Below are 22,431 nucleotides of genomic sequence, written 5' to 3'. Positions count from 1 at the left end.
AGACGTAGCATGAGCGTAACTACAACGCGATCTTATGTTTTTATAGATCGTAGTGGGATCTTTAAAGTCTTGGTCTAGTGTAACAGGGGTTTAATCAGAAATGTATATAAAAAGCCAACCTGTAGAATAACTGACCCAATCGACTGGCTACATAAGTAACGTTTCTGGTGATATTTTCAATAATGTCCTCGAGCATTTAACGGCATTTGGTCGCATGATATTTTTTATAAAGAAACAAAGGATTAGTTATACTATAAATTCTGTCTGATCTAGACAATAACTCTGTACTGTAAAATAAAGATAAAACATAATTCAGATTAAAAAACGAGTTAATTTATTTTCTTTTTATGAAATTGACGATGATTTGGCGACTCGTGACTATGATCTGTGACAAACCCAGTGGTTTCTTAATGTCATTTCTTTATTCTCGAGTTGTTAAATACGACTTTCCCCCTTTTTTGGCCTGTACGTATATAGGTTAATACGATGTACCAAGTTATGTTCTTTTTATCATTTCACAGACAACGGTACGCTTTAAAATATAAAGAAAATTCACGAATAACATAGTGAATGAGACGTACATAAAATCATCACTTTATAATCAATTCGGTTTTAACGATCGATTGTTTTTTTAACGAAATATACAAGACAAATAATACATAAAGCAGAACGCTCGATTTGTGAACATGAGACTCAGGGCGCTCGAAGCATAACAGTTGCAAGGTCCAAGTGATATGATTAGAGATAACTGTTCCAAACCTAAAATAAAAAAAAAGTTCAAAAATTGACTTAGGCTGTCTATGACTAGAATATAAAAAAACTTAGTATTTCAAATTGTAAAGACTTGTATTAGAGATACAGAAAATGATACAACAAAGACATTTCATGCCAGCACAGAAGCGCTGAATACCGATATGGGCAGGAAATACTTTAGATGATAAAACATCAACCAGCAGTTATACCGACAAAGTGGTGGTAAGAATACCAGTTTTATATTTCAGTAGTCCATGTATTCCAGACATGCGTTTCGTCTGCATCATTCTCAACAGCGGCGCAGAAATCAAAACAGTTGGATGACCAAATCATTCGAATTCGAATTGAAAATCTATCTGATTAAAATTCGGTAGGGACGGGGTAAAATAGGTATTTCAGAATGCATTTGTTGTTTAATTTCGTTTCAGTTCTTTGCTATTCGTTATTTCACAGGCTTTTCAATTGAAATGTTATTGTTTTTTTTTGTTTCGTCCGGCAGATTTAGTTTTAGAGTAATATTTGTGTCGTTTTTTATATATGTTAAAGTCTATACAGTTCAGATAAATTGTGGCTGTGTTTCTTGTACCAAACATTAAAATGACAATTTAAATATTTGCATTACTTGGAGTTTATATCTAGATAAAATGCATTCATATAAACATAGCGAAAATTTCACACATGTAAATTGTCTGTTATACCAGCTGTGATCAAAAATGCAATGTTCTATACAAGTCGTGAAATACTAATTTCACATTTTCCAATATATTGTGCTCAGCCTTTATTTAAATATAGGCTTTTCTTGTTCATGTTAGTATGAACATTTTTTGCATGCTATAATAATTTTTAAAATCAAATTTGATCTTCCTTTATCCGAAAAAAAAGAACACAATCTATCTATGCTCAGGCAAATGTTATTTGATTTAAAAAAGAGTCGTTTTTTTTTCTTCTATGGTCTGCCTGTCCACATATTCTATTAAATGTAAAGAATGAAAGGCATCGCCAAAAGTACTGGACAGTATAAATACTAGATGATTTATTAATGCCGCATATTTCAAAAATAAATGACTGACATACAAACCTTGGCTATTAACAACTAATATGGTCTTTGTAGTTTAAGTTTGTACTGACAAAAGTGTGGTTGGGAGAAAACAGTTTAACGTGTGAAAAAACCTCACCCTTTTATTCATCTAAACTATGTGTCGTAAAAATAAAACAAACATTTAAAATCATGCACCCTGCAGTTATAAATGGATAATCACTTACTTCAATAAGGAAATAAAAGTGCACTTATTTCAAAAGCAAAGTATAATGATATTTATGCTATATTGGAACTTAAATGAATAATTCTTACCACACTGTCGACAAACTATATAAGAAAGGGACATAATAAGCTACATTCGAACACGTTGGATATATTATATCTACTTCACAAACAAATTTTCTAGGAAAATGTCCTCACCAAATTGTAAATTTACTTGACTGGTTTAGATTGTAGACCTATTTCACATCCCGGATCTAACTAATCAATACTCGTTTGAATATTAAACTAACAAATGCAAAGCTAACATAAATTAGTATTCCAATCGATAAACTGATTTTTCCAGCAAGCAGCTTCTCTGTTCCTTGGATTTCTTGATTTTATTTAATTTTAAGTAGAACTGTCATTCATTGCATAAACTTTTACCTCTGCAACATGCAAGTAGTTTGTTCCAGTCAATCTCAGTTTTACATAACGTGCATTTTCGACATGTCCGCATTTAAAACAAAGATTTGCTCCGAGTTGTGCCGGTCCAACATAATGGGCACATATATGCGTTTCATTATGTGATGGGCCAATAATAATGTCCAAATCACGAAGACGTTCTCCTAAAACAAAATAAAATCTTAAAAATGTTTACCTGATATAACAACTTATTGCTTTCACTGCTAAATGTATAATTATATCCAGAATTGAGTAATATATTCGACCGGTTTGTATAAAGATATAGATTAACAATGTATATGGACTTCAAAGACAATGTTAATTTTGGGGAAACTCTTTCTTCCTGTAAACAAATAGCGAGTGACTATTAACCTCCTGACTGACTAGGTACTGCCACTTTTGGATAAGATTTGTTGGTTGAAACAGGTCAATAAGCTCGACTAACATTATAATGTATGGCAGTCTATCATTTTCAATTCAAAAATATCTTTAAGTCAACTGACATGTGTCGTATGACTTTTTTTTCTAGACATTCAGATGAAAAATTGCTTCAATAAAATGTTATGCAAGGTTCGTCCCTTGTTTGTTCATAATTGGACATATGGAAGTGGGACTACATTTATAGTTCTTTTTTAAACGTAATAGTTTATCTGCCATTTCTGTAATTGATCCTGTCACTAGAAGTCCATTTGTACGAGTTGTTAACCTTAGACGAATCACAAATGTTCATTACTAATGAAGAGCAAGAGGATAGAGCTGACATCCTTGTGCGTAATGTAAGTGACCTGTAGCGTTTGAAATCTTTTAAAAACATTAAATAATATGTTCTTCAGCTTAACACATTTGATTTGAATAAGTGTGTTTTAATAAACATAGGTTAAGACCCAATTATATCACTTTCAACTTATCATGCTTTGCGTGGGTAGCAGCTCATTCTGTCCGGTTTATTGATAGTAAAAATAACAAAAATTAACTCACTTGTCATTAAAAACAACAAACAATAAACAAATAAACAAATCAAAACAACTGATGGCAATTGACGGCTGCTAGACGTCTAGTGGCAAATTAAATGCATATTCAGGACGAGAACATGGCAATGTAATAAGAAAATTTATCCTGCTTTATACTAGACTGCCACGCACAGCCTGATTTTGAACGTGCAGGTTCACAAGGTAACAGTCCACAGAAAGACATGTCACCCTACCTGGACACATTATTCCTACTCAGAGCCGACCATTCTTTGCACTTTTGTCTAAATGCTTGGCATAGAAGCAGCACATACTTAACGTAAAGTCTTTGATAAGACCCCGCCGGGGTTTAAACCCACGACATCCTTTACCCAAGGCCAACTTACTACCAGGAGACAATCGTCGAAGATAAACACAAACAGAAAAAAAAACATACATTGTGCCGTTGCACCATTGTCCCAGGTTAGGGGAAAGATGGCGCCTTCAAACACCCGTGTTCAGTGGTTGTTGTTGGTTCTTGTCTGTCATGTTTGTTTTTCGTAAATTGTGTTTTTATAAATTAGGCCATCAGTTTTCACAAATGCGAATTGATATCTAGTTTTGATGTCGAGGCTTTTTAAAGCCTACAATACTGTGCGTATTTTTTTTTCATTGTTGAAGTCCATGTGGATGCCAATAATTACTTGCATCCGTTTCATTAAAACTTCGAAGGATAGTTGTCACATAAGCAATCAAATCACATCTTCTTATTTTTATTTTATAAAAACAACAAAAACGACACAAATGAATGAAAAATGAAATATGAAAAAAGGTTAAAGTTATCGGAACTATCTGCATATTATGTCACCAGGTAGGAAACAAATGAGCTTGTACTTTGACCTACCTGTTGTTTTCGATCCTCGATTTCTGTTGAAGATTTCAATCCGCTTTATTTGATAAGTTTTGTCCAAGTCAACAATCCAATAAGGCGATTGCTCTATGTTTGTGTGCATATATGTGTTCACATTTCCATCAACAGCTCTTGATGCAGAACACCCGCTGTAGACTGAACTTTGATTGGCTGGTTTATCGTAAGCAACTTCCTTTAAGTTGATAGTACAATCATCTGAAAATAAAATAAATCGCTTATTTTAGTATAGAAGAAAGTTTATTGTACTGAAAGTTACTGATCACAAACAATATCTCCTTTTTTCGTCGCTTTTATTTATCGAAAAAAAACGAGATATAATTATTATTATTATGTATAGAATGTACCGAACAGACGTACAATTTGTCACTAGTACTAGTACCTCAAACTGAAAAACACGCACCCACTCTCGCTCGCTATGTTTTGGAGTTCATTCGATTACCTCAATTGTTATGTTACCTAGATATTTCTTTACCTAATCCATTTACAAGATTAAAACACAGGTAAACTAGTGTGGCCTTAATTCGTTAAATTTAGATTTGCTCACCAAAAAAAGAACCTCCGAAGATTTTTTTTCGCATATTTTGTAGATGTGTTAATGGTGAATGAAAAATACAAGAATAAAGGGTAATCATGGTCATGCTTTCAGTAGAAGGGTACAACATGTACGAATTGGCCTCGTTTTCAATCTGTTTTAGCCTTGGAATAACTCTACATTTAGCATGTTTAGTAGAACAACTTGAGTATGAATATTTTGTGAAATATAAATTAAATTGGAAACATTTTGACTTTCACCGGTTATTTTCATCTACATCATGTTAATAGCATTTTTTTTTGTAAATTTATTTCAAAACATAGCCATTTTCAAATTTCAGTTTCGGTTTAAATCACTTATTTTAAATCTATTTTCTCAAAATTTCCCATTATTTTTTAAAAGAAAAACAAGAAATTCGAAGTTATGAAAATTTGGGCATTTTAAAACAAAAAAAGTGAGTGTCACTATGATTTGATAAAAAGTAATGGACTGATGATTGACGCCTGTAGCTCAAAAAGCCTGATTTAAGTTTAAGGACCTGCATAAATTATGTGTATATGTATTATGTATTCTGTTCTAATTGCTTTGATTGAAAACTATGTGTCATGCAATTAATAGACAATATATTTAAACGATGTTTTTAAAATATATTTTAATTTGTTATTCTAAAATTAAGATATATTTTGTATTGACGAAATGCCGTAATTTTGTCAGACGCAGGTAATTGACTTTAACAGAAAATGACACAGACGCGTAGTATAAGTTTCTGCGGAATTCTTCACTTTTCTGTGTTTATTGTTCGCTAAACTTGATAAACGATAAGTTTATAAAAACAAATGCACACCATTGAATAAAACGTTCACGTGAAATTTTTACGTGTTTTTGACTTTATTGATATCATCCTGTCAAATGTGTATGCACCTTGCGTGGAATGCAAACTGACATTCTTTAAATTCATACATATCTTATATCAAAGAAACATTCGGTTTTGTATTAATAATTTTGGCATTTTTGGGGTATACGGCTGAAACAAACGTTTAACGGTGCACGAAATTTAGACAGTTCTACTTTCATGTTTTCTGGCAGTTGCAAAATCAAAAGCTCAAACTCATCAAACGAATGGGAAACACATGTCATATTTCTGACTTGGTGCCGGCATTTTCTTATGTAGAAAATGATGAATTAAACCTGATTCTATATCTAACTAAACCTCTCACTTGTATGACAGTCGCAAACAATTCTATTATATTGACAACAATGTGTTAACAAATTGAAGACAAACAAACATAATAGGTTAAATGTCAAATAGGGGTACAGCCATCAACATTGTGTTATATCCCTAATACCTAAAAAAACAAACAAATAGGTCAACAAAGAAAACAATATATTCTAACACTACAAATTGTTCAGAGTCTTAAAAGACCTTTTTTTTTGTGCTCGACCAAGGTTGAGCACATATATTACTTGAGATGATTCGACATCATCTCGACAGTACTTAACTGTACTTAACTGTACTCGACTTTGGTCTCGACTTTACTTAATAAGTCTGATTGAGTACTTGATAATCCTGGGATAGTCTGCATATGGTCTCTATAAATGCTCGACTCAGTCTCGGCTCAGTCTTGACCATTCTCGACCTGTCTCGACAAGTCTCGACCTGTCTCAAACCAATCTCGACCAGTCTTAACCTGTCTCGACTTAGTCTTAAACTTTAAATTACGTCTCGACTGGTCTGAATCAGCCCATCTAACTCAATTATGTATTGATATTACAAAATTCCAGGTTATTTTGTAGTTTGGTTCATTGCTGTCAAGTTAAAGGAGTTAATTACTAGACAAAAAAAGGTAACATTTTCAGTTCTGAGTAAATTCAGAGAGTCACCTGTAACTATTTGGCACAACTTTTTGGAACTTTTGGTCCTCAATGCTCTTCAACTTTGTACTTATTTTGGCTTTCGAAATTTTGATCTGAGCATCACTGGTTAGTCTTGTGTGGACGAAACGCGCGTCTTGCGTATTTAATTTTAAACCTGGTACCTTTTGTTAGCTATTATTCGTATGTTTCTCTGTCCTATATGTTCTCCCATTTATTTGTATTGTAGTCCTGTCATGTAATGTTATCATTTTAATGTTATATTTAACATTGCCATAAAAGCGGGAGGTTTGGCTAGCCACAAAACCAGGTTCAACCCACCATTTTTTTTCTTAAAATGTCCTTTACAAAGTCAGGAAAATGGCCATTGTTATATTATAGTTCGTTTCTGTGTGTGTTACATTTTAATGTTGTGTTTCTGTTGTGTCGTAGTTCTCCTCTTATATTTAATGTGTTTCCCTCAGTTTTAGTTTGTAACCCGGATTTGTTTTTTCTCAATCGATTTATGAATTTCGAACAGCGGCATACTACTGTTGCCTTTATCTATATTTTTTTCAAATCAACTTGGATTTTCTAAAAATTTTACAGCTATCTCAATTAAACATTATCTTACAAAATGCTAGGTTGATTTGTTTATTGCCGTCAAATTTAAGGATTTATAATAATAGGTCAAAAAAGCTAGAATTTTCAATTCCGACAAAAGTCAGAAATCACCTTTAATTCATTTTAAAACTTTTTCAAATCAACTTGGATTTTCATAAAACTATACAACTATCTCAAATATATAGTGATCTTACAGAATGCCAGGTTGTTTGGTAGTTTGGTTTATTGCTGACAAATTAAAGGATTTAATAAATAGGTAAAAAGCTTGAATTGTCAGTTCTCACTTAATTCAGATAGTCACCTTTAAAAGTTTCTATAACTTTTTTCAAATCAACTCTGAGTTTCATCTTCAGCTATCCCAATTATATATTGATCTTACAAAATGCCAGGTGATGTGGTTAATTGATTGATTGCTGTCAAATGTAAGGATTTAATTAATAGGAGAAAAAGCTAAAATTTTTAGTTTAGACTAAATTCAGGTACCTTTGAATTTAATCTTTAAATTTGACAGCAATAAACTAAACTACCATATAACCTGGTATTGTGTAAGATCAATATATAATTGGGATAGCTGAAGATGAAAATTAAAATTGATTTAAAAAAGTTATAGAAATTGTTTAAGGTGACTATCTGAATTAAGTCTGAACTGAAAAGTCCAGCTCTTTTTACGTACGAAAAAAGCTAAATATTCAAAAGACCGAACTCCAAGAAAAGTTCAAAACGGAAGGTCCATATTTAAATGGCAAAATCAAAAGCTCAAAGACATCAAATGAATGGATAACCACTGTCATATAACTGACTTGGTAACTTTAAGGCATTTTAAATCTTGAACTTGATAGAAATGAACCAAACTACCAAATGACTTGGAATTCTGTAAGGTCAATATATAATTGAGATAGCTGCATAGTTTTATGAGAATTCGAGTTAATTTGGAAAAGTTATAAAACAAATTTAGAGGTGACTATCTTAATTTAGTCCTAACTGAAAATTCTAGATTTTTTTCAATTAATCAACCCTTATATTTGACAACAGCACACCAATAAACCAAACAACCTGGCATTCCGTAAGATCAATATATAATTTAGATAGCTGTATAATTTTATGAACATCCAAGTTGATTTGGAAAAGTTATAAAAAAAAATTAAAGGTGACTATCTGAATTTAGTCCTAAAAGAAAATTCTAGCTGTTTTTACATTTTAAAATTTTATCCTTAAATTTGAGAGCAGAAAACTAAACTTCCAAACAACCTGGCATTCTGTAAGATCAATATATTATTGAGATAGCTGTAAAGTACTATGAAAATCCAAGTTGCTTTGAAAAAATATAGAAATAATTAAAGGTGACTATCTGAATTTAATCAGAACTGAAAATTAAAGCTTTTTCCACCTATTAATCAAATCCTTTAACTTGACAGCAATGAATCGAAATACCAAATAACCTGGAATTTTGTAAGATGAATATATAATTGAGTTAAACGGGCTGATTTGAACCAGTCGAGACTAAATTTAAAGGTCAAGACTGAGTCGAGACAGATCGATACTGGTTGAGACAGGTTGAGACTGGTCAAGACTTAGTCGAGACTGGTCGAGCATTTTTCGAGCCAATATTCAGACTATACCAATATTATCAAGTACCCAATCAGACTTATTAAGTAAAGTCGAGACCAAAATCGATTAGAGTTAAGTACAGTTAAGTACTGTCGAGATTATGTCTAGTCTTGTTAATTAAAATATGATCTTTTTAGACTCTGGACAGTTTGTAGTGTAATGTAGAAGAAGGATATCATATCATACAACAATACAACAATAATGCCAGGTCTATAAGTACATATGTGGTTCATTATGCAATAGTTTATGGTAGTACCACTTTAGTGTAATGGTTTTTTGAAAATGAAAGTATATTGAATAATTACCACCATAATCGCCTCAGCTCAAAATTTTATGGTAAGTGGTTTCCGTATTACAAAAAAAAACAATGTTATAAATATCCCAGACCTGTTAAAATATGTATTGTACCCACCCATAAAGAAATCTTGAGACTCAATTGGGTTCTTATCCCAACAAAATAAATTGAACAATTTAAAACCCTATTATTAATTTTTAGCTCTCGTTTGCAATGTTAAGTTTTTGATTTGTTAACTATACACACATGTTCGAAGAACATGTTTGTCGTTGATATTTTATGTTTGTTAAGACTGCTAATGAGCTCATTTTTTGTTTAAACAATCATTGCATGAAAAGGGAATAAAACCAACAATTCATGCAAAATATGTGTCATTTTTACTTACGATATGAGTTTCGTTGAATAAACCTCCATTCGTCTAAGGTTTCAGTTTCAACGCAACATCGCTCAGATGTATCAATACGACATGTTAATGCTCCTTTGGAATAACTCGCCAAACAGCATTGTGGATCTGATAGGCACATACCTGCACATGCAAATATGGACCTACAATACACATCGGTAGTATTTTCGGTCTGAAAAATTCTAGTGCTATCCTTTGTTTTATACGTTTCCGATATCACACCTTCATCAATTGCATGTTTTGCGGTAAACGTACATGTTGCAATAAACCAAAAAACTGCACATTAAGGAAAACAGCAAAATTTCATAATAATTCATATGTTTCAGAATTACTATGACGAAGTTAGACAGAGTGTTGTCGACTTAAAAATAAGATTTCCAAAATGATGTTTCTTGTTAAATAGGTGTTCCCAATAGGTTGGTTAACATGTACAACTGCATTCTTATATCACAAAACATGTGATACTATAGATCAAATTCATTTATTAGTCGATTGAATTTAAACGATAATATTCATAAACCAACATTAAAAACGCTGGATTTTGTCGAACAAATAAATGCTGATGTCAATATCAGAACAACTATACGGAAGTGAAACAACTTTTCATCTAAATTTGAAGTAGTTTCCATGTGTTTGAAAAAACTTAAGCTCACATTTTGGTTCCAGTTTCCATACTTTAAATAACTGGCGCATGGAATACAAACCAATATAATTCACTTACAAAAACTTACTTTTGTCGTAGAGATAATGGTTATGTCTTTATCAAGATCAATGATTAGGAAGTTGAAAATACAATTTCACGGAAAATGGAATACTTTTCTTTCATTTGGAATAAACTAGATAAAGTTCTTTATGTATTTTTATGTTTACAAAAGTCTTCACTTGATAAATATTTGCACATAAACTCCTAAAAACGCTTTAATAAATCATTTAATGGATTCTTTAAATAGCCAAACATAGTCTTTAATGGTTGTAAGTTGCAATACATCATGGATGCGTACTGCGTCATAATTGAAAACCTCGTCTTTAAAAAAATCAAAAGATATAAAGGAAAGGGCGTTGTAAAATAGAAGGAATTCATAATTCTATTTCAACAATAACGAACTAAAGCAAGCATTATACAAAACGCACAATAGTGATGTTTTCCTGAGAAGTTTGATATTTAGTCTAGCTAAAATAACACAGATAAAAACAGTGTATTACATTCTGCAAATTCATTTTGTCATGTTTTGTATACAATAGTCTGTATAATACTAAAGTTATATGAAGTGGTGATTAAAATATATAGATACGTCTTGGAAATATGAAAATAACCAAGCATTTACATAGTATTACATCATTTGTACATTGCATGTACATATTCTATACATGTTAATCATCTTGATCACATGATTTGGTAGCATTTATATAGACATTCAGATTTAATACCACTTACATTATCGAAGCATGGATTCAAGATATACTCGGTTGTTCAAAGAATTCACAACTAAATTTGCAAATACAAAAAGCAAAAATTCATGAAAAGGAGGTTCTTATTGCAAGAAAAGGCTGACAAATTGAGCTTCATCTTAAATGACAGGGATTGATATTATAATTCACCCTTTAGCAATAATTATTCATACTTTTCTCTCTTATTCCAAAATTATATTTCTGAGATGACATTGACAAGTTATTCAAATTTCTTTGAAAATGCGACGGGCTTATCATGCGCTCATGGCGCAGCTGTTTATATAGGAATGCTAGGAAGTTTCCACTTAGCTGGCTGTTTGTTATATATTGAAGAGGGGCGAAAGATACCAGAGGGACAGTCAAACTCATACATTGAAAATAAACTGACAACGCCATGGCTAAAAAATAAAAAGACAAACAGACAAATAATAGTTCACAAGACACAACATAGAAAACAAAAGACTAAGCAACACGAACCCCACAAAAAACTTGGTGTGATCCCATGTGCTCCGGAAGGGTAAGCAGATCCTGCTCCACATGTGGCACCAGTCAAGGTTTGCATGTGGTCAGGGTTTTGATTTTTATTAATATTTACACTTTTTAGAGATAGTTGAACTTAGTCATTTTTGAAGTATATACTGGCTTAAGTCCCATTATGGGTATATAGTCATTATAGACAACTCCTCCTACAGTTTTGATGCGACTGTCATAAAAGTGAAAGATTTAGTTAGCTATAAAACCAGGTTTAATCCACCATTTTCTACATAAGATACAGCCTGTACCAAGTCAGGAATGCGACAGTTGTCATCCATGTTATCCATTTGTTTGATGTGTTTGAGCTTTTGATTTTGCCATTTGATGAGGGATTTCGTTTTGAATTTTCCTTGGAGTTTAGTATTTTTTATACGCCCGTTTACGGGACGTATTATGGTATACCGTTGTCCGTCCGTCCGTCGTCAACAATAACTCAAAAACGCTTGACCCAATTGGCATGAAAATTTGGTGAATTGTAAATGTTTATTGACGTGAGCTTCCTTTCGATTTTTTATAAATTTTAAATTTTAAGTTTCCGAGTTTTGGGGATTTTCCATTAAAAAAGGGGGATTTTCCAGTTTTCGGACAATAACTCAAAAACTCTTTCATCGATTTGCAAGAAACTTTGATGAATTGTTTATATCTATTGACAGGAGCTCCTTTTCAATTTTAATAAATTTAGATTTTACGTTTCCGAGTTATGGTGTTTTATTTATTAAAAAAAGGGGGATTTTCCAATTTTCGGACAATAACTCAAAAATACTTTCAGCAGTTTTTATGAAACTTTGTTGAATTGGTAATATCTATTGACTTAAGCTCCCTTTTGATTTTTATAAATTTTTGATTTGTTGTTTCGGAGTTATGTGATTTTATTTATACAAAAAGGGTGGATTTTCCAGTTTTCGGTCAATGCTATGATCAGTTATCATGAATCTTTGTTGACTGGTTTATATCTATTAAGATAACCTCCCTTTAGTTTTTCATGAGATTCTGATCTCACACTGAGAAGCTATTTAACTTTATTCTGTGAAAAATCGACGGGATATCATGTTGTATTGTCTTGAGGTGATTAGCTGTTAATCTATTTTTAGAACTTACTGTTCAAAAATGCTGATTACGGTATATTAATTTTAGCCATGATTACATTTTCTCTTTTAAGACTTTTATGATGTATTTAAATGGGTAATTATGGTTGCAAACTCCATTGGAAATTTGAATTGAGATTATGACCATATATGGGGAAGGGGTAAAAATAAATTTTTTTAGGGGGGGGTAAAAAAGAAATTGTGGGGGGAAGATTTCAGAAATTGAAAAGAAAGTTATTTAAAATGTTATTTTTTTTTGCCCAAAAAAGGGGGGTAAACCAAATTAATTTATTTTTTTTGGGGGTGGGGGTCAATTCGCAACAGCATAGTGTAATGCACAAAAGCCAAAAAAAAAAAAGGGGTATTTTTTTTTTGGGGGGGGGGGCGTCAATTCGCAACAGCATTGTGTATTGAATTTTCAATTTCGATGAACAATTGTGTTATTAGAATTATCTGTACACATTCCTAATAGAATTTTTTTTTTCAACAAGGGCCTCGTTATCTATTAAGTTACAATGTTGTAAATCTCTGACTACTGTCTCTATCAATGGTTTAACATTGTTACATTGATAAAATAAATGCTCAAGAGTTTTATTTTCATCACATGAGTAACATTTTCCGTTAGACATTCATTTAAAACTGTTCCACTTACAGTCTTACTTTTTATCTCATCTGTAATTATTTTCAATAGCCGATAGTGAATTGGTGTATTCAACGTTGTGGAGTAATCTATGTTAACTGTTTTCATGAACTGTAGCAGACAGGCCAAATGACCATTACATTTAATGTTTGATGCAGCTGTGTTTTAGTCTTTTTAATCGCATCAATACAGATCGTATATATATATATATGTCGTTCATGGTTGATATTATGTCTCATAGTTGTGTGGTGAAGATGTGAATGATACTTTGATGTGTCCTAAAAACTGGAAAATCCCACTTTTTAATGAATAAAATCCTGTAACTCGGAAACGTAAAATTTAAAACTTATAAAAATTAAAAGGAAGCTCATGTCAATAGATATAAACAATTCACCAAAATTTCTTGCAAATTGGTTAAAGCATTTTTTAGTTATTGTCCGAAAACTGGAAAATCCCCCTTTTTTTAATGAATAAAACCCTATAACTCGAAAACTTAATATCTAAAATTTATAAAAAACGAAAGGGATTCACGCCAATAGATATAAACAATCCCTCAAAGTTTTATGCAAATTGGTTAAAGCGTTTTTGAGTTAATGTCCGACATGTTGACGACGGACAGACGGACGGACGGACAGACGGACAACGGTATACCATAATACGTCCCGTGAACGGTCGTATAAAAATTAAAAACATAGAAATGAAAGACCCAATCCATACCATAATGTCTTTCACATTCTCATGGACTTTTTTACATGTACATGTTACAGAACAATCAGTACATGTCTCAATACCGTATAGCGGGTTATTTTCGCGGGGTGTTTATTTTCGCTTATTTTGGCTGGTCAGGAGAAATCCCGAAAATAAATTCCGCGAAAATTTATGCATACGTTCGATACTTTCTAATAGCTAAAGCGTTTTGTAAACTATCTATTTTTCCCGTTCGACGGATCAATAACGGTTTATGCTAATTAAACAATATAAATGCCAAATGCCATTGTTCACTGGCTATCAGGTGTTAATTAGTTTTTTGGTTACATTATAAAATAAATAATAATATAAGAGTGAAAGGTACGCTTGACAGGTATTTTATCCTTATTTAGCACATACTTACAACTTCTCGTCCAATCAAATTGCTTATATTTGCCTTCTAATTTTCATAGTACATACTTTTCCTGTGTACTAAGTAACTACGCATGAATGACCACAAGGGTAAGATTTCATTGTATCGTAATCAAGATATTTAAAACAAAAATTGCCACTGGCTATTTTGAAATAAAATGCTGTGTTCCAAATTAAAGACATTAAATAAAATAGTTTGTAATTAGTTTTCACATTGATTTTTAAATATCCTGCTATTAAAATCTTTGGATCTAAAAAATGTTTTTGACAATTGCAAATTTTATCATTAAAATAAAGGGTAATACATATGGTTCTTTATACCTTGATTAGAGTACAACGATATCTTAAAATTATGATAATGTATCATCAATGCAATTACTTTGTACACAGAAAAGTGTGTACTATGAAAACTTGTGAAGGAAAATTAAAGCAACTTGGTAATAATTTTTTAAACTTTCTTAAGGAAAGTGATCTATTTCGTCATGAATTGATTGATTTATTGATTATTGGTTGCTTAATGTTCAGTGGCAAATATTTCCTGCATGTTCAGGACGATGTCATGAATTGAAAAACTGTGATTATGTCTGAAGATAATGTGCCACCTATATATATATATATATATATATATATATATATATATATAAACATATTCTGATAAATCTTTTAGTTTTTACTTTGAACTAATAAAAAAATACACACAGAACCTATAATCTCTGATCTATTTGTAGTTGCTTTTTAATGCCTATCTGCTAGACTATATCTTTGGGGACAAACTATCTATATGTTTCAAATTTATTATAGCTTTAGTTTTACTGTGAAATTAAAAAATGTTTTCAAAACATGTAAAGCTTCCACTGCAATTTCATTATTACCTGCTTTTGGTCAATTCATTTTGTCATCTTACCTAAGAAGAACATGTATAGTAAAACACCGCTTTATATCAGTATACATACTTACACCAGCAGCTACCATCTTTTCATTCTGGAGTGAAGGGCCTTTTGAAATCACATATTTTACAATGATACTGGTGAGTAGATTTACAAAATTCGTTAATGAGCTCCGTTTTACAAACACCTGTGACACAAGTAGTCAGCCAAAATAAACTATCAATAGACCAATTAAAAGATTACTCGAGTTGTAAATATGTGCTAAATTGGATAGTCTATGGAAAGGTATATACTATGAAATTAAGAGCTTGGGGCAAGCCCCTCGCTCTAAATTTCATAGTATATACCTTTCCATAGACTAACCTAGACAAATTAGTGTCAAATTATATAAGAGTTGCAAAACACTCATGATAATTTTATAATCTAATTAGTACATCAAAGGTCCGGTCAATTTCGTAACTAATCAACCGTTACTTTTACAAGAAGTTTGTACACCTGTGACAAATAACTATGTACAGGTACTCTATTGATTAACTGTATCAAAATATAATCAATAAATAAGACGACATGCAGGTAAAACAATCATTTAACCCGTGTTTGTCAATTTTTAAAACTTTTTAACTGCAACCATTTCAGTATCCGCCAAAATATTTAATTGGAATTAAAGAATCCACCAAAATAAAAACCGCCAAAATTTTTCGTATACTTTGTTGCCCCTAAATCGCGAAATTTTGCACCCGCGAAAATAACCCGCTATACGGTATTATTTTACAACTCTTTAGATTCTAGCTTTTACCATGTTTACAAATACATTCGTATTTTTCATCAACTCAAAACTCGTTTGTTCCATATTTATTCCCGTACATGTTTCATGTGATGATTTCTATGACTATTTGTCCGTAATTATCAATTAAAAAAGAATGTTATCATTTTGAATTTTGCCAGCAGATATCATTAACATTAATATTTAGTTCAGTTTCATTTAAATGACATATATAACAATACAATTCACCTGTTGCAAACAATAAGATAAATTATAAACTGTACAACATCTGAAAATACACTTGATATCAGACGCGTTGATATCAAACCGATTATCCAGAATCATGAATGAAAAACAATACTGATTACTGACTATTTTCCAGAAACATGCCTTTTTAAATATATGACATTACCATGATTACAGTTCTCAAGGTTATTTCAGAAACATGTCATTCACATATCATTACTGTAAAGTGTAGCGTTTGTTCATTTCAAAGGCCAGTGTAGTACCCTATGGTTGTTTAATATTTTGATTCTATATTGGCGATAATTGTTTCATATGCAACCTTACCATATCTCTTTAGTCTGAAATAATGCCGACATATATTGGTATCATATACATTTATTTATACTGCAGCTAGAACACTCCCTATTGTATTTTTCTTCCAAATATAGTAACAAAGGGATATTTTGTTCAATGTCAATTTCTTGACAAATCATTTTTGCCTACAATTTAGGACTAGTTAACATGATTACGTTGGACCTGCACAACTTTGAGCTCATCTTATATTTGAATGTGAACCTGACGAAAATGCACGTTATGTAAAACTGATGATAAAAGGTACGGAATACTTGCATGTTGCAGAAATCAAAGTGTATGCAGTTGATTACAGATCTAGTTAGATAAGATCTATAAATACAAAGAACGGAGTAGCTGCATATTGGAAAAACTGTTTAAGCATTTGATATAAAAACTATAAAATAAAAATATTTCTTATCAGCTTTGTATTTGTTATTAAGTTTACTATTCAAGCGAATATTCATTAAGTGGTTCCGGGATAGGAAATTGGTCTACAATTTAAAACTGTTTAGTGACTTTAGTGTTTGGTGAGGAAATTCGCTCAGAAAATGTGTTTTTGAAGTTAAAAAGAAGCCTTTCAAAGAAGATATGATTTATCCAACGTGCTTTGATGTAACATATTATATCCCTTGCTTGTTTGATGGTCTTTTTCCTTTAAAGCCAGTTTATTTTCGATTTATGACTTTGAATGTCGCTTTGGTATTTTTCGCCTCTCTTGCATGTATAAATATGATACATTATGGTTGTGTAGAAGGAGTGAGTTTACTATTAATAAATCATATAAAATTGCAGAGTTCTGAGTGTCTTCGTTTTTTTTTTTAATTAAACAGTGTGTTAAATTTGATAATGTTATGTCTGGGTATTAGTTCATTTGGAATAAATCTTCTTCTTTCATCATGTTCATCTTGTGAAGCCGGATAACGAAAATATATTGATATTCGTCTCCGATATCTCTATTCGTACATATCAAAGCTTTTCATTCACTTCTGTCAATGTTATGCCATCTCCCCTTTTCTATTGGCAGTGTATGATTCGATGTTCAGAATTTACAAAGTGTAAATATATCTCGGTCATTGATGGTGTGGAAATAATTTTCAAATTCCAAATTTTCCTTAAAGAGCTTATGCGTAATGCATTTAGAAGTGTTTTGAATAGCTGAATTCTAAATTTGTTTAAACTGGTCAATTAATCGAAGTTTGATACTTTCTGGTAACTATTGTGTGAGGTCCGTATTTTGCACATAAAATAAGTTTGAAAATCCAGCATTGTCAAATACACTTTTAATGTTCTTTATCCATAACATATCATCATTGTTTGTGTGATATCGGAAATATACAAATTCATATAATATTGATGATAACTTATTTTCATCTATTATGCAGGTTTTATGTGTGTTGTAATTTTACGACAAACGTTCTAGATATGCAAAAGGAGAAGGTTACAAGAGCGCAATTATTCATAATGCATTTTCCATAGGGTACCAGTGGTGTTCCGTATTTGTTTTCTCGAAGACAACACAAACTATGGAAAAACGGGTACCAGTTCATATTACATACATGTACTAGAAATGCCAATTTTGCAAAACAACCAAAACAAATATATATGGTCATGCGGCAAAAATTTACTTTAAATGCAGTTGAAATAAATGGTCTGTTTTTTTCGCTTAATGAAAAAGGCATATTTTTAATGGCTCCAACGTGCAGAAATGGGAGATGTTTTCTATTCTTTGTAAAATGTGAATTTGATTTTCTAGATTTTTTAAACCTAATTGCATAAGCTTTCGAATAAAAGTTATTCCAACCCTGTATCATCCAATCAGAAGCCGTACAGGATTCTATTCTGAGAACCATCTTTGGGTAAACAACTTGCCGGTAAAACGTAAACAAATAATTGTGCTCTTGTAACCAGAAGGTTTGTGCGCATGTGAAACTTATTCATCCCCACCACATGTTTGCCAGCACAAATCATGCTGTATAGACCATATTGTATTAGTTGTTGATTGCCTTTATTTGTATGTCTGGTATTTTGTCGTAGAAACCGGTATTCATGGTTGATATGGTATGTTGTACAATTTTTGGCGATTGGTTTCATCCTTTTCATGCAATAAATAAAAGTGCATACAAAGACAAGCAGACAATAGAAGAACAAACTACTCTTGTTCAAATCAAAAAACGTTTGCCAAAGTAAATGCCTGTACCAAATTAGGAATTAAGAGATAACTGTATTAATTTGAAGCTTTGCGGACGTCCATCGGTAGTTTTACTGTCGCAAATTTAGTTTACCTGGCGACGCGTAGCGAAGACAGGTAAACGGGTATTTGCGACAGTAAAACTACCGATGGACGTCCGCAAAGCTTCAAATACAATACAGTTATCTCTATTCCTATGCAAAACAAGTACATAATTCAATTTCAATCATTATTTCAGTGCAAAAATTTCATTAAAGAAAACTCCGCGAAAAGATGTTTTCATCTTTGGCCACTAAACTAGATGACGTCTTAAGTATGCTTCCGGTGTCAAATGTAAACACCGGGCGTTTTCTGGCTTCTTGTCCGCTTCAGAATGTAAAAAAATTGATAAAAGAAGATTTCTAGGTGCAACATGTGAGTTTTTTTGCTTATTATTGTAGAAATTACATGTCAATACATTCCGCTATTCAAAATGTCGGCTTCTTTAGTTACAGACAAGGAGATACATAATTTTACGCTTACTATCATCCAATCAGAACCATTGATACAAAATAATTGCATTAGAATATCATATTGTAGTTGTTTTCCATTCGTTTGATGTGTTTGATGTGTTTGAGCTTTTAGTTTTCCATATGATAAAGGAATTTCCGCTATGAATTTTTCTAGGAGTTCGATATTATATTGCTATCTAAATTTTTGCATGAGCATTGGAGGATGGTTATGGGTTTGTTTTTTTTCGGACAAAGGTAGACCAGATTTAATTTGAAATATAAGAAAGTTTAGGAAGAATGTTGGCTACATGAATTTCACAAAAAGAAGATGATATATTTATGTCAAATTTTCGCTTTTTTGATTTATATCCATTTTAGCCATACATTGACTTAAAATAATGCAAATATTTCACTGGTCATGTATTTTTTTTTTGTACAAGAAACACCACAAAATCTTAGCTGCCCCGTTTAGCAACTAAACAGTAAACAAAACCCGATGCAAAAATAACTCGAAACACAGTATTTGGAAGTAACAGGTTAGATAACGGCAAGTCACATGAAAGGCCTTTCAAAACTTAAACAAATTGCAAATATATGCCATTAAAATAAACATCACATGCACTCTAAAATACTCGTCCTCCGTCCCCAGCGAACTTTAATCTAATTATTATGTTTACCTGAACTAGCCTCATTATATTTTAAAAATGCAATATTTTAATTTAAGTGTTTTAAGAGTGTATTTTTTATATAAAGATGGTATACATATATTTATTCAAGATTTTGGTCACATGATGTAGTAACGGTCAAGTGATTGTTTGCTATAAACACATGTTTGTGTTTATACATGTAATACATTGTACTAAGCATATCGATTGTGTTCATGCTAGTTATGGTTGGATGGCATATACCCGCAATACTTATTTTAAAGGCTATCTGTTTCACCTGTAGGCGTATTTTCCTATTTATGTGTTATCTTATTTATCAAATAGTTCATATTCGTTTGAGCTTTGTGAATTAGAATATAAAGAATTAAATAGAAACGTAATTAGGAAGGGAGCATATGGAGGTAAAAAAACTTAATCGTATCAATTCTAAACTGAATTTTAGTCCAAATGAAACGAAATGGTAGCAATCATACTTCCTGATATTTCATACGTTTTCAAACTAATTTTCAGTAGAAATTTTATAAGTCAGGAACATTGTGACACAGCTTATTAACTCCGTGGGACACTTAAGTGTATTTTACATTTCTATGAATAAATGTTGACATATTTGATTTGAAATGCTTCTAGAGAGGATGTATAAATTAGGACATGTATGCAACACACTGAATTGCATAAACTCGTAATTAAAAAGCCCTTCATATTCGTTATTGATTTGATCATTCCACTATGTTGATTAGAGCGTCACTGATGAGTATTTCATACACGAAACCTAATTCTGACGTACTAAATTATAAACCTGCTATATAAAATGAGTTTTTAGAATCACTTGGTCGATGTAGCTGCTGGTGGACGTTTTGTCACCTGTCCATGCCATTGTTCAGCGCTTCTGTGCTGGCGTGCAATATCTTTGATACTTCAATCTCTGTATTGTCATTGCTTATAAAAGTTCTAAACAATATGAATTACTAAGGTATTTTACCCCAAGCATAGACAGCCTAAGCCAGTTTGGGATCTTTTAAATGGTTTAACACACTAATGATGTGTAGCAGGAACAATTCTGCTGGAGATTCGGTCATGCGGACCACACCTTGTTCTAGTTTGTGAACTAATTAAACGGAGACGATCGATGCCAATTGTAAAAGCGCTAATTAAATATCTAAGTAAAGGAAAACCAAATACAGTGAAAACAATATACAATTTATTCAATAAGTACAACTTTTATTAAGGAAATCCAAAAGTAAAGGAATGGAGCATTCAATGACTTCAATAATTACCCGTATCAAGAAGGCATATGGCAGATGCACTAACCTTAAAGCGCTTTTAAGGGAAGTTTTGAAAAAGCACAGTTTTCCTTGGTTGGACTGAACTTCAGTCCTCAGACCATTCTACATAACAATTTCAAACCAGATATATAAAGTATATAAGTTTTTCGAAGAAAGTAATACATGATATGCGACGATGCAAATACTAAACTTTGGAATATAAATAAATATCTTTAACCAATGAATTCTAAATACCAATATAACAAATATGTACTGAAAAAGCTTCATGTTAATCATCAAATAAAGAAATATGAAATTTATAGTTTTAAACAAGGGAAATAACAATTACATAATAATCCCGTCTGCCACATTCCTCCCCCTAAGACAAACGATAAATTTCATAAATAAAGTCTGCAAACTTAAATGTCTATCAAATATATGTATCTGCAACAATATACACGCAAAATGGAAATGTCAGGATTGAATATTAAATCAAATATACATCAGGTAAAGTTAAATAATGAGACTGTCAAACTGTTCAAGGGAGACCACTACACCAATCTGCTACACTCCTCCTCCATTACGAAAACAAATGTATATGAAATAACATTTGAAATTAAAATTTAACAAAGTCTATCGACGTTCATCAGATTAAATGTCTTTCAAACGCATGTAAAATATCACTTTTAAATAAATGTCACTGTATAACACATACACAGACACAAATCAGAATCAGGTTAACCTGTTAACGGACGCGACCTTTAAGTATTCTTGGTAACTGTCTTCAGATTCAGTGGTACGGCATATATTGTAACAGCACATCTAATGTTGAAATCCATGAAAAGTTGTACCAGGTAATGTCCACCAATATTGATCTCACAATGACACATTTGACGTGTACCACCGGGTTCTATTATTGCATTCCAGCGTTGTAGATAACGATAGCACAAATGGTGTACCACCGGAGATGGACCGGGTCCATCTGTATGCAAGGGTCTCAAAATAAAATGAACAATGCCCAATTTTGTGCAAGGAACTAAATAATGGATCAAATCCATCTGTATAAGCTAGAAGTGTTCCTAACTTGAAGCTTAACTTTCTCTCTATTGTTTTCTCCCATAAC

At 31.9% G+C, this 22,431-nt stretch overlaps 1 protein-coding gene and 1 long non-coding RNA gene across 2 annotated transcripts in view; one reads left to right on the top strand and one right to left on the bottom strand.

Annotated features, from left to right (window-relative positions):
- Window positions 1–2,401: 2,401 nt before the first annotated feature.
- On the bottom strand, window positions 2,402–6,448 carry LOC127705819 (fucolectin-6-like). The gene is made up of 3 exons (XM_052210174.1): window positions 6,424–6,448; window positions 4,307–4,528; window positions 2,402–2,619 (listed from the first exon to the last, which is right to left on the bottom strand). The coding sequence occupies exons 1-3, from the start codon at window positions 6,446–6,448 to the stop codon at window positions 2,402–2,404; spliced, it is 465 nt and encodes a 154-aa protein (XP_052066134.1).
- Window positions 6,449–6,850: 402 nt separating this feature from the next.
- Window positions 6,851–22,431, top strand: part of LOC127706146 (uncharacterized) — a 221,644-nt gene continuing 206,063 nt past the window's right edge. Inside the window, exon 1 of the long non-coding RNA XR_007984258.1 lies at window positions 6,851–7,047. This is a non-coding gene — a long non-coding RNA (uncharacterized LOC127706146). The remainder of the gene's footprint in view (window positions 7,048–22,431) is intronic.

Source organism: Mytilus californianus, unplaced genomic scaffold, assembly GCF_021869535.1.
Source record: "Mytilus californianus isolate M0D057914Y unplaced genomic scaffold, xbMytCali1.0.p SCAF_6, whole genome shotgun sequence".
Classification (NCBI taxonomy): domain Eukaryota; kingdom Metazoa; phylum Mollusca; class Bivalvia; order Mytilida; family Mytilidae; genus Mytilus; species Mytilus californianus.
Note: the sequence above shows the minus strand (reverse complement) of the source record. Positions and strands in the feature narration are given on the sequence as shown.

Bases quoted from the DNA above. Each gene is read 5' to 3' on its own strand.
- LOC127705819 (XM_052210174.1), bottom strand. From the start codon at position 6,448: ATGCAGACTATCCCAGGATTATCAA. The intron at 4,529-6,423 runs GTACTCAATCAG...TTTTATTTTCAG, and splicing joins GACTATCCCAGGATTATCAA to ATGATTGTACTATCAACTTA. The intron at 2,620-4,306 runs GTAGGTCAAAGT...ATTTTGTTTTAG, and splicing joins TCGAGGATCGAAAACAACAG to GAGAACGTCTTCGTGATTTG.